General features: G+C 41.9%; 1 protein-coding gene across 1 annotated transcript in view; it reads right to left on the reverse strand.

Moving 5' to 3' along the window:
- The window catches only part of orc3 (origin recognition complex, subunit 3), a 61,300-nt gene that overhangs the window by 25,894 nt on the left and 23,377 nt on the right, over positions 1-12,029 (reverse strand). The window contains 5 exon segments of the mRNA XM_055636045.1: positions 3,516-3,610; positions 5,411-5,544; positions 7,954-8,033; positions 9,922-10,038; positions 11,673-11,736. Coding sequence (XP_055492020.1) covers positions 3,516-3,610; positions 5,411-5,544; positions 7,954-8,033; positions 9,922-10,038; positions 11,673-11,736 — 490 coding nt within the window.

Consider the following 12,029-nt stretch of genomic DNA (forward strand, 5'->3'; position numbering starts at 1 on the left):
TGCCCCATCTTATATGGTCCCAACTGCCCGCATTAGCCCATGTCCCTCTAAACCTTCCTTATCTATATTTTGTTATAATACCTGCTTCAACTACCTCCTTTAATTTAGAAATACAGTGTGGATACAGGCCCTTTGGCCCACACCAACCATCGATCACCTGTACACTAGTTCTATGTTATCCCACATTTACAAACTACGCACTAAGGGCAAATTTATAGAACACAATAAACTTACAAGCTGGCAGGGCTTTGGAATGTGGGAAGAATCTAGAGCACTCGGAAATAGCCCATGCGCTCACAGAGAGAACTTACAAACTCCGTACAGACAGCACCCATAGCCAACATCGAACCCGGGCTACCATTGCGCTGCAGTGCCTCCCCCCCCCCTCTGGCAGCTCGTCCCATATACCCACCACCTTCGGGTTCCTGTTAAATCTTTTCCCTCTCACCTTAAACTGATGTGGATAAAAGACTGTGCATCCACCCGATCCGTTCTCATCATCCCATCTACCCTACCGTGAGCAGAAGTTGGACAATAAACCCCATAGGGCAGTGGTTCTTAACCTATGGGGGTCGTGACCCCCTATGGGGGTCATTTGGGGCTTTGCCGGGGGTCATGAAGGGGACACAAATAACATATAAATTTGTTGAGCCCATGTTTAGGAACCTAACAAAGGTACATACCACATACAGTATTTTGTTCACGTATGCGCGCACTGATACCAAAAAGGTTAAGAACCACTGCCATAGGGGATGGTAATAACGTGAAAGGGAATGAAAATCTCGTGGATGGAATCTTTCTCTGTTTTTAGCTTGAGGAAGACACAGATTGCCATAGAGGGTCATAGAGCAGGAAACAGGCCCTTCAGCCCATACCGACCAACATGTCCCATCTGCACCAGTCCCACCTGTCTGCGTTTGGCCCATATCTTTATAAACCTGTCCAATCCATGTACCTGACCTAGTCCCTGCCTCAACTACTTCCTCTGGCAGTTCGTTACATACACCCACCACCCTTTCTGTGAAAAATCTACCCCTATTAAATACCCCTAGTCCTATTAATTGTTTCCCCCTTCGACTTAAACCTATGTCCTCTGTTTCTCCATTCCCCTACTCTGAGCAAGAGACTCTGTGCATCTACCTGATCTATTCCTCATGATTTTATACATGTCTATAAGATCACCCCTCATCTTCATGTGCTCCAAGGATACGAGTCCCAGCCTACTTAACCTCTCCCTACAGCTCTAGAAATGGCAAAATCCTCCTAAGTCTTCTCTGCACCATTTCCATCTTGACAACATCTTTCCTGTAACATGGTGTCCATAATTGAACACAATACTCTAAACGTAGCCTCAACAACATCTTATATGACTGTAACATAACCTCCCAACTTGTTTGCCATGTTTCCCTATTGCTGAAAATGGTTAAATGATAAACAAAATTAGTTTACGGACTATAATCAAAAAAGTTTCTGAAAACCACACAGGGTCCTCCAGATCAATACTTGAGAAAGCAATGGGTTAGAAACTTCTCAGGTATTCAGGATGGCCATATAAGACGAATGGAGCAAAAAAAAAAAAAAAACGCTGGAAGAACTCATGAGATCAAGCAGCATCAATGGGGGGGAAATATCAGGGCCTACATGAGTTCCTTCTGGGATTGTTTTTGTTTATTCCAGATTCCAGCATCTGCAGTCTCTTGCTTCTCCAGATGAGATGAATGTTGGATCCTTTACACATGCTGATTATAAGCTCAGTTGCTTCAGAGCTCAGAAGTGGCCTGAGAAGGACAGATTCTCAACCTAGTAGCTGACAGCCCAAAAAAAGACCAATAATTAACAGAAAAGTGTGGAGTAGCACCCTTCATTCATAGAAACATATAAAATAGGCGCAGGAGTAGGCCATTCGGCCCTTCGAGCCAGCACCACCATTCAATATGATCATGGCTGATCATCCAAAATCAGTACCCTATTCCAGCTTCCCCCCCATATCCCTTTATTCCCTTAGCCCTAAGAGCTAAATCTAACTCTCTCTTGAAAACATCCAGTGAATTGGCCTCCATTGCCTCTGTGGCAGAGAATTCCACAGATTCACAACTCTCTGGGTGAAAACGTTTTTCCTCATCTCTGTCCTAAATGGCCTACCCCTTATTCTTAAACTGTGACCCCTGGTTCTGGAGGCCCCCAACATCAGGAAAATTTTTCCTGCATCTAGCCTGACCAATCCTCTAAGAATTTTATATGTTCATGATAATGACTGCCAAAATATATTGAAGGTAGACACAAAATATCGGAGTAACTCAGCGGGTGAGGCAGCATCTATAGAGAGAAGGAATGGGCGACGTCTCGGATCGAGAGCCTTCTTCAGACTGCTATATTCTTTAGCCAAAATATATTGGGTCTTTTAGAGACATAAGGAACTGCAGATGCTACAGATGCATGGGGACGTGGTTCCAACCCAAAATGTTACATATCCATGTCTTCCAGAGATGTTGCCTGACCTGCTGAGTTACTCCAACACTTTGTGCTCTGTATTGGTTCTCCTCTGTCTCTCAGAGTCTTAGGGGGTTACAGTGTGGAAACAGGTTCTTCGGCCCAACTTGCCCACACCATCCAACATGTCCCATCTGCACTAGTCCCACCTGCCTGCGTTTGGCCCACATCCCTCTGACCATGCACTTGTCTAAATGTTTCTTAAATGTTGCAATAGTACCTGCCCCAACTCTCTCCTCCGGCAGCTCGTTCCATACACCCACCACCCTTTGTGTGAAAAAGTGGCCCCACAGGTTCCTATTAAATCTTCTCCCTCTTCACCTTAAACCCATGTCCTCTGGTTCTTGATTCCCCTACTCTGGGCAAGAGAATCTCTGCTATCTATTCCGCCCATGATTTTGTACACACTCATTTTCTCCTACATTACAAATGGACGTATCCCACAGTGGCTTATCAGGTTATCACCAGAAGCTGAATGCAAGCAATTACAAGAATAATTTGGCACGGTGCTTACATTGTAGTTACCTTTAAAGTTACCTTAAGTGTACCACTTGATACATTGTGTACCACTTGATATATTGTGTACCAGGCTTTTGATAGCCCAGTGAAAATGTTAGCTTTTCATTTTTCAACTCCTCCCCTTCTGTCGTGGGGTGGACTGACTCTCCACTCCCCTCTCTCCCCCCCCCCACCCCTAAACTTTGTATATCCCCAATCTTGGACTTTCCACTCGTTACTTTAATTTAACGTTTCATGTATCTTGTTGTGTTTTATGACTGTTGGCAGACCAATTTCCTTCCTGGGATAAATAAAGTTCTATCGTATTGTAAAAATATATTCTTTTGATAGTCCTAATCATTTATTTTCATATGCCTGCAGCAAAACATGAGCCCACAGACACACAGTTGTATAGAAATTGGTGTGAGCATTTCAACCACCATCAGTTTGTGGTTCACCAAAATAAATGGAAAATGGATGATGAAACATAACAGGAAAGACGGCAAAGTATTAACTGAAAGTGGAACCTTTTGAAGCTGGTATAAGTCAGTCTTTTTCTGCAGTGATCTCTGTGATTCTGTTATGTTTTCTTCACCATCTTCAACATCGTCCACAGGAGCATCTGTGGAAAATTGAAAATTGAAAAAAAAAAAATTCTGAGTATATTCCCCTTCTGCCCCAAAGAAAACTTGGAACAATGCCCTTAAGACAAAAGATAATAAATACAAACAAATGCCTCCACTAATAGATGCAAATCAAATGCCGTCCAGCAAAAATGTCAACTCTTTAAATAACCAATGTTTAGTTTGGAGATACAGCATAGAACTTCTTTGAAAATGCCTTGCAATCCTAGGTTGCAATTTGATTCACACTTACAAAATACAGCACTCAGCTTCAACACACAGCCAATCCCAAAATGGCTGCTCCAAATAGGCTGCTCCTCAATACCTTCACTTATTTTTGTCTGCTGCTCAATGAGCCTATCAACCAACACTCTTCCAAAGCTATTTAAGAAGGAACTGCAGATGCTGGAAAATCGAAGGTACACAAAAAAGCTGGAGAAACTCAGCGGGTGCAGCAGCATCTATGGAGCGAAGGAAATAGACAATGTTTCGGGTCTGAAGAAGGGTTTCGTCCCGAAACGTTGCCTATTTCCTTCGCTCCATAGATGCTGCTGCACCCGCTAAGTTTCTCCAGCTTTTTTGTGTACTCTTCCAAAGCTGATGCTCCGTTCCACCTCCTGGCTGGAAACTAACCCACTCAGCTGTTCACAAGACGCTATTTTGAACCTTCCCGCTGCTGCCCTGCGCTGTCTGCTGGCTGGAAACAGCTTACTGACTTTACCTTGCACTAAACGTTATTCCCTTGTCATGCATCTGTATACTGTGAATGGCTTGATTGTAATCACGTATTGTCTTTAGGCTTAACTGATTAGCACGCAACAAAAGCTTTTCACTGTACCTCGGTCCATATGACAATAAACTAGACTCAACTGTTCCCACTGCCACTCTCTCTGAAGGTTGAGTATTAAATGAACTAAAATTGCTAGTGGGCACAGATCCGCAAAATTCATAGAACACTGGCTGTTCCACCCACATGCCATGGAGGCATGGAAGTGGACACTTTGACAATGATGTCCTTAGTTTGCATTGCATTGCCTTGCAGTGTATCAACTGGGCTTATATTCACTGGAATTTAGAAGGATGAGAGGATATCTTAGAGAAACATATAAAATTCTTCTAAGATTGGACAGATGCAGGAAAAATGTTGGGGGAGTCCAGAAGCAGGGGTCACATTTTAAGAATAAGGGGTAGGCCATTTAGGACTGTGATGAGGAAAAGGGATCAAGGGATATGGGGAGAAAGCAGGAACAGGGTATGATTTTGGATGATCATCCATGGTCATATTGAATGGCGGTGCTGGTTCAAAGGGCCGAATGGCCTACTCCTGCACCTATTTTCTATGTTTCTATGATATTGTGATTAACCATTCTTCATTATAGGTTAGCCGATGCAATACCCAAGTCGGGACACTGCATTTTAGGGAGGACAACAAAGAAAATACAGGTAAAAATGTACTTGAATTATAGCAGGCATATGCAATCTAGTCAAAGAACATCTTTCAAAAAAAGGAAACATGTTTGAAAGATGGAGATATATATAGTGCAATGCTGACAGGGTAGAAATGTGGGACTACTTGGATCTATCAAAAAGTGTCAGCACAGCACAACAGAATGAGAACCACCCTCTGCTATTTCATTCTACAAACTGAAATTAAAATAATGGGGAAGTGTTAAATAAGTAAGATTTTGCCAGCTGGAACACCAATGTTTCCGTTCCATAATGATGGTGAAAATCTCAGTTCTGTAAAACAAAATGTTGGATCTGGCCCATTACCATTGAATACACTGCTCAGCACATACCGTCCAGCTTCTGAAACTTTGCAAGAAAATCTTCCAGTGTTTGTGTGGCCTGGGCGAGAGATTTGTGCTCTGAAGACTGCAATACTTCCACACATTTCTGTAGCAGACGTACGAGCTCGTCTTTAGCCATCATTCTGCAAAAGAACAAATTAGTTAGTCACCCCACAAATTCAAACAAACATACAAATATACAAACACCACCAGGTGGCGCTTCAATGGCAGCCTCCCCTATAGTCTGTCCTTTTCATCTTTTTAGTCTGTTTAAAATGTTTGTGTTAATGTTCTCCGGTTTGTTTTATGTGGGGGGTGGGCGGGGGTCGGGGGAAACTTTTTTTCAATCTCTTATCTTGCCGGAGATGCGATTGTTTTCCGGGTTGTATCTCCGGTCGCTCTACGGTCTAACATCGTGGACTGGAGGCCTTCTTGGGACTGACTTTGAGCCCCACCACGGGGTCTGTACTTACCATTGGGGCCGATTCCTTGCCTGGGATCGATGCTCCAACCGCAACCTGCGGACTTTAACATCAAGGGCTCGCATTCTCGGGAGAGACCAAGTCGGGAAGCTCCTAAACTGCACGACGATCGGCTAGCCCCGACCAGAGTTAGATCACGCAGTGCAAAGGAGCTGAGATTTCCACCTCCCCCTCCCCCCCGATGCAGGAGCTTAATGGCCCCGACAAGGAGGCCTGCCGCCGGCTATTGGAGTGAGATCATCCCGTCAACAGAAGGTTAAAGGCCCTCGACCGCTGGAAGACAAAGAAGGGAAGAAATTGAACTTTTTTTCGCCTTCCATCACTCTGAGGAATGTGGAGGAGTCACTGTGGTGGATGTTTATGTTAAAATGTATTTTGTGTATGATGTTGCTTTTTATTAGTAGTATTGCACGGCAAATCACATTCCTCATATATTGCAAATCATACTTGGCTAATAAAGTATGATTATGATATATGATTATGATTATATGCTTCTCCCATCTAATGTAGGTCTAGGCAGTTGTTGATCTGAGGCTATGGCACCATGCTCGTTTACATTTGCCAACTGTAGAAGCACAATAACCCACATTTTAGATTGCCTTGTTGACATTATTACCAGATTCGATATGGAAATTTCATGCAACAACTGATCAGGGCGGTACAGTGGGATGCAGCAGGTAGTGCACTTGCCTTACAGCTCCAGCAACTTGGGTTTGTATCTGACTGCTTGTGAAGTTTGTACATTCTCTCCAAGGACAGGTACATGGATGGGAAAAGGATAGAGGGATGTGGCCAAACACGGGCAGGTGGGGCTAGCATAGATGAGGTGTCTTGGAGCCTGTTTCCATGTGGTATGACTTTGACTGCTGGTTTTCCCCCAGGAGTTCCAATTTCCACCCACCTCCAAAAGCCATTCCATAGGTTGATTGGGTATTATAAATTATTCCACTCTAGGTAAATGGTAGAAAAATCAGGCGGGAGTTGTTGGCCATGCCATAGAAAATAGTTTGCAAAGAAACAATGGCACAGTGATAGAGTTGCTGTCTTACCAGCGACCCAGGTACGATTCTGACTACAAATGCTGTCTTGTATTGAGTTTGTACATTCTCCTTGTGACCACATGGGTTTTCTCTGGCTGCTCCGGTTTCCTCCCACACTCCAAAGGAGTACAGGTTTGTAGGTTAATTGGCTTGTGTACAAATTGAAAAAAATGTCCCTCGTGTGCAGGATAGCGCTAGTGTATGGGGTGATCACTGATGGGTACAGACTCGGTGTGCCAAGAGACCTGTTTCCACACTATATCTCTAAAGTCTACATACGCATTGGGCATGCAACTGATGGGATTGCTCTGACAGCCAGCATCAATGCAATAAGCCCAATGACCTTCTTTGATTTAAAAAAAAAGGGAAATAGAAAAAAGTTCTCCAAGTTGCAAAAATGAAATTAATCCAGGAAGTTGTTGCTTGCTTTCTTGGCTTCAAAGTGACTCACTCAAGTTCCATCCATTGGGAAAACAGCAGGGAATTGCACTGAACAAAAATCAATCTCAGTACTGGAAGCAGCCCCTGCATTCAGCAATCCACTGGCATAATAAAGATATCTAAAAATTGATTTTTTTTAAATTTTACACCAGAACAGTTAAAACAGGTGTGGAATACAAGCAGTTAAACAATAGAATTAGAATCTCAATATGGGAATATCCACAGGTTATCAAGAGACTAAATTAACTTGGCATCGAAGGAGAAGATGGATAAAGTCACAAGCATGGAAGGGGAAGGAGCAGCACATTATGTGGATGCAGGTTAGGTTTGGAGGGATGAGGTCGGCATGGACCAGTTGAACTGAATGCCTTGTTTCTCATTGCACATTCTATATACTGTGGGTGATTGGGCAGCCATGATTACAGAGCATCATACTCAACCAAACAGGTCAGGAGGCAAATTGAACACCGTGAATCAATAAAGATACAGCATAGGGTATATGAAAGTAGGAATGTAGTTGTAAGGTTCAGAGACTCTTAAACAGGATAGAGCAGCTGAGACAGACACAATCACTCCCTACCACAATTACCCAAGCAGTTGAAATGCAGAACTGTACTCCTTGATCTCCCATACGTTCGACTCTAAACAAGTGATATAGAGCTCTCTGATCTGCGGAATCACACGTAAATTGGATTAGAAATATTCAACAGAATAAAGAACAAGGTTAATGTAACATGAAAAAAAAGGCTACATAGAGCTCCATGCAACTCATAACCTAAAACAATAAAATGTATGCTTTGCATTATTTTTTATTAACGTTGTGTGGTAGCCAGGACATTTCATCTTCCAGCATTTTGCTTTGAATTATCCACTGCTTTGGAGAGAAATCACTAACCCTGTCATAACTTTAGGTCCTTGATATAATTATACAGTCTTTATCAATATGGTTGCGAGCATTGTTCTGGCATAGAAAATATCTGCAACTGAATGTTGGGTTTTTGCTTTAGACCTATAAACTGGACGACCAACAATGAATTTCTAGGTTTGTTTCATAATTCCATAGACTGATTAAGGGGCCCAATGCATTGATCGCTTGGCATAATTTCCTCTCTTACAACAGAAATTTTAAAAAAATGGAAATGGTTTTATGTCCCTACAAATTGCACACATCTCCAGCACATAACTTACACAAAGATCTTTACACAAAGACACATCTCAGCCAATACAGCCTGGACACACACCTGGAGTGAAGGCACTTTGTGAACAGCAAGGATGGTCTCCTTTACACTCCATCCTAATGTCTGAAGAAGGGTCTTGACCCGAAACGTCGCCCAATCCTTCTCTCCGGAGATGCTGCCTGATCCACAGAGTTATTCCAGCATTTTGTGTCTACCTAGCCTAATGTAATATACCAGCAGTCTTTTTTAGAGACAGTGTGGAAACAGGCCCTTCAGCCCACACCGGCCAACTATCATGCCATACACACTAGGGACAATTTATACAATTTACAGAAGCCAATTAACCTAAAAACCTGCACATCTATGGAGTGTAGGAGGAAACCGGAACACCTGGAGAAAACCCACACGGGAATAACGTACAAACTCCGTACAGACAGCACCTGTAGTCAGGATCGAACCCGAGTCTCTGGCGCCACCGTGCCACCCGACATGACTTGTAGTCATGACAACCAAGATAACAAGAATACCTTTCAATTTAAAGACTACTTTAGAAGTATTTATGCAAAGTTACTGCATTCTATGTTTATTCCAGGATTCAATATAAAATGTATCCGAGTAAATGCTGGCCTTGCCTTCAATACTGAAGATTGAATAAGCAGCAAACATTGTAGTTGTATAGGCAAATCTTACAATATTAATAATCCAAAGCTTACGCTCAGTGATTCACCTGTGGGTGGAATATATCCTCCAAAACTAAACATGATTGATGGTTATGATTTTTATTTCCTGACAGCAGGTGGAACATTCACAACACCCGCCCGACTGGAAGTTAATTATATCAATCAACAACTGATTATCCACATTCCTGCATTCCTTCAATAACTGCCCAAAACTATTTCACTAACGAGAAAAAATAACTCTTACCTGACCAATTATGCATCCTGAGATTCCCCTATTACCTAACAGTTATTGTATTATTACGGCCACTTGGATTAGGTCAGGAAAAGGCCAGACGCCAGGCAGGTTCAGAAGTCGTTTTTAATGAATCATGGCAAACACACAGAACGCCCGCGAGCAGGACCCGGGAAACCTTGTGGGCAGACAATCGTCCCTGTCCCTCAAGAGCTGAGGGGGATGACCCAAGGAGTGGCCTAACCCCCAGGGACCGCCACAGCCAGATGGTTTCCTTCATCGGAGGGAGCAACAAACAAGGAAAACGCTGCACAAGAGTTATATTCTTCAACTTAATTCGGCTAATATCACGTCACCCAATCAGTCATTCACCATCCTCAATAAGAGGCATGCTGTTAATCTTTAGAAAGGTAAATGTAATTCATTTCTAGTTATTCTTTTTCGGTATTGCGAAAGCAAACACATACCTGTTTACCCAAAGGATATTTTGGAAGCGATGACGTAAAGATGTGCAGACATTTTAGGACCGCGAAGTAATTCTTGTGGTAAACGTGAAGGTCCGTCAACAGTGTTTGTACAATAGTCTGTAAAATTAGATGGTAAAAAAAAAATGCTTTTTGTTACTTTATAAATAAATTGAAAATGATCAGATACTCAGCATGCATAAAGCATTATGAAGTGAATCATCTGAGAACATCCACTGGTATAACTTGGACTAGTGCTCTATATCTTTTCAATTTTACTTAGACCACTGTTCACTATCATCTCAAGAAACAAAAGTTCATAACGTAGAAAAGTAACAGGATTAGTAGCTGAATTGGCAGATTTTCACCAGATAAATATCTTCACTGGGTTGCATATAAACCATATTAACCAAAAAAAACTGCAGCAATTCATAGCACTTTTAACTCCTCTGCCAATCTTTGTCATATCGATCCTAATCCTAAACTAATCCCACTGAATACCCACATACTCTATCCACTTTTTCTTTGAAATAATTATTTCTATCTCTGCAACTATGTGGCAAACATTCTATTCATAAATAACTCCAGTTTAGAAAAAAAATCTGAATTCTCGGTGCCTCGAGGATAATTTAAAAAATAACCTCTTTTACCATCCCCATCACAGTATACAAAAAAAAACGTTCTACTCAACTTATCAAACAAAGTTAGAATCTTAAATATAGCTCATTCTTTCATTTCTATTGCAAAGGAATATTAAACTAGGGACATTTTAAAAAAAGTCAGGAGATAGAAAGATACCATCAGATGCGAAAGTTCAGAAGCAGGTGATGCAAGGAGAAGCTATAAAGAGATTTGAAAGTGACAAGGAATACAAATTTAATGCACTCTGTGACATGAGCTATTGTTCATCTCAAGGATGAGTGCATTATTGAAGTGTGATCACATCTTATTGAAGTGTGATCACATGTGATCCTAGTGTGGAGTCAGGCATTTTGGCAGTATGAATCAAAGCAAATGGGAGAGAATTCAGAAATCAAAGGTACAAAGAGACTTGGTACTGCTGGTGCAGGATTCCTGAAAAGTTAATTTGCAAGTTGAATCAGTAGTAAGGAAGGCGAATGCAATCTTTGCATTTATTTAGAGAGGGCTACAATACAAAAACAGGGATGTAATGCTTAGGCTCTATAAGGTGCTGGTCAGATCACATTTGGAGTATTGTGAGCAATTTTGGGCCTCATGTCTGAGGAACGATGTGTTGGTGTTGGAGTGGTTCCTGAGGTTTACGAGAATGATCCCAGGAATGATTGCGTTAACCTATGATGGACGTTTGAAGGCACTGGGCCTATACTCGCTGGAGTGTAGAAGTATGAGGAGAGACCTCATTGAAACTTACGGAATAGTGAAAGGCCTGGATAAATGAAAGTGGAGAGGATGTTCCCACTAGCGGGAGATTCTAGGGCCAGAGGCCATAGAAAGAATTTCTTCAGTCAGAGGGTGGGGAATCTGTGGGATTTATTGCCACAGATGGCTGTGGGGGCCAATTCAATGAATATCTTAAGGCAGAGATTGACAGATTCTTGATTAGTACGGATGTCAATGGTTTGGGGGCGAAGGCAGGAGAATGGGGTTTAGAAGGAGATACAGATTAGTCATGATTGAATGGCGTCGGAGACCTGATGGGCTTAATGGCCTTATTCTGCTCCTAGAACTTATGATATAAACATCAAATCTGAAACACAATAACAAATGGTTACCTTTAAATATTGGTCATTGGTCAAAAGTTCAACCTGCTTCTCTGAATCTTGATGATCAACGTAGCTAAAATTAAAAAAATATGTTCCGATTAGCTTCACTGGTTCAATTTTGCAAAGTAACATAGGTGGCTGTGTTGCAATGCAGAAAAACCCTGTAAAATATCAATGGCATCATAAAACATACTCGTGACTTTTAACAATTACTCTACATTTTCATTATACCACACATACACGTTTGTAACAGTCTGCTTACGTTTGGTACCCAATTTAAATGATATATTGGCTTACATTCCGATTTCCTTTAGCTGGAGTAATTCCCAAGTCTCATCAACCTTTGATGCATCCCAAAACTATGAA

The sequence above is a fragment of the Leucoraja erinacea genome, chromosome 5, assembly GCF_028641065.1.
Source record: "Leucoraja erinacea ecotype New England chromosome 5, Leri_hhj_1, whole genome shotgun sequence".
Classification (NCBI taxonomy): domain Eukaryota; kingdom Metazoa; phylum Chordata; class Chondrichthyes; order Rajiformes; family Rajidae; genus Leucoraja; species Leucoraja erinaceus.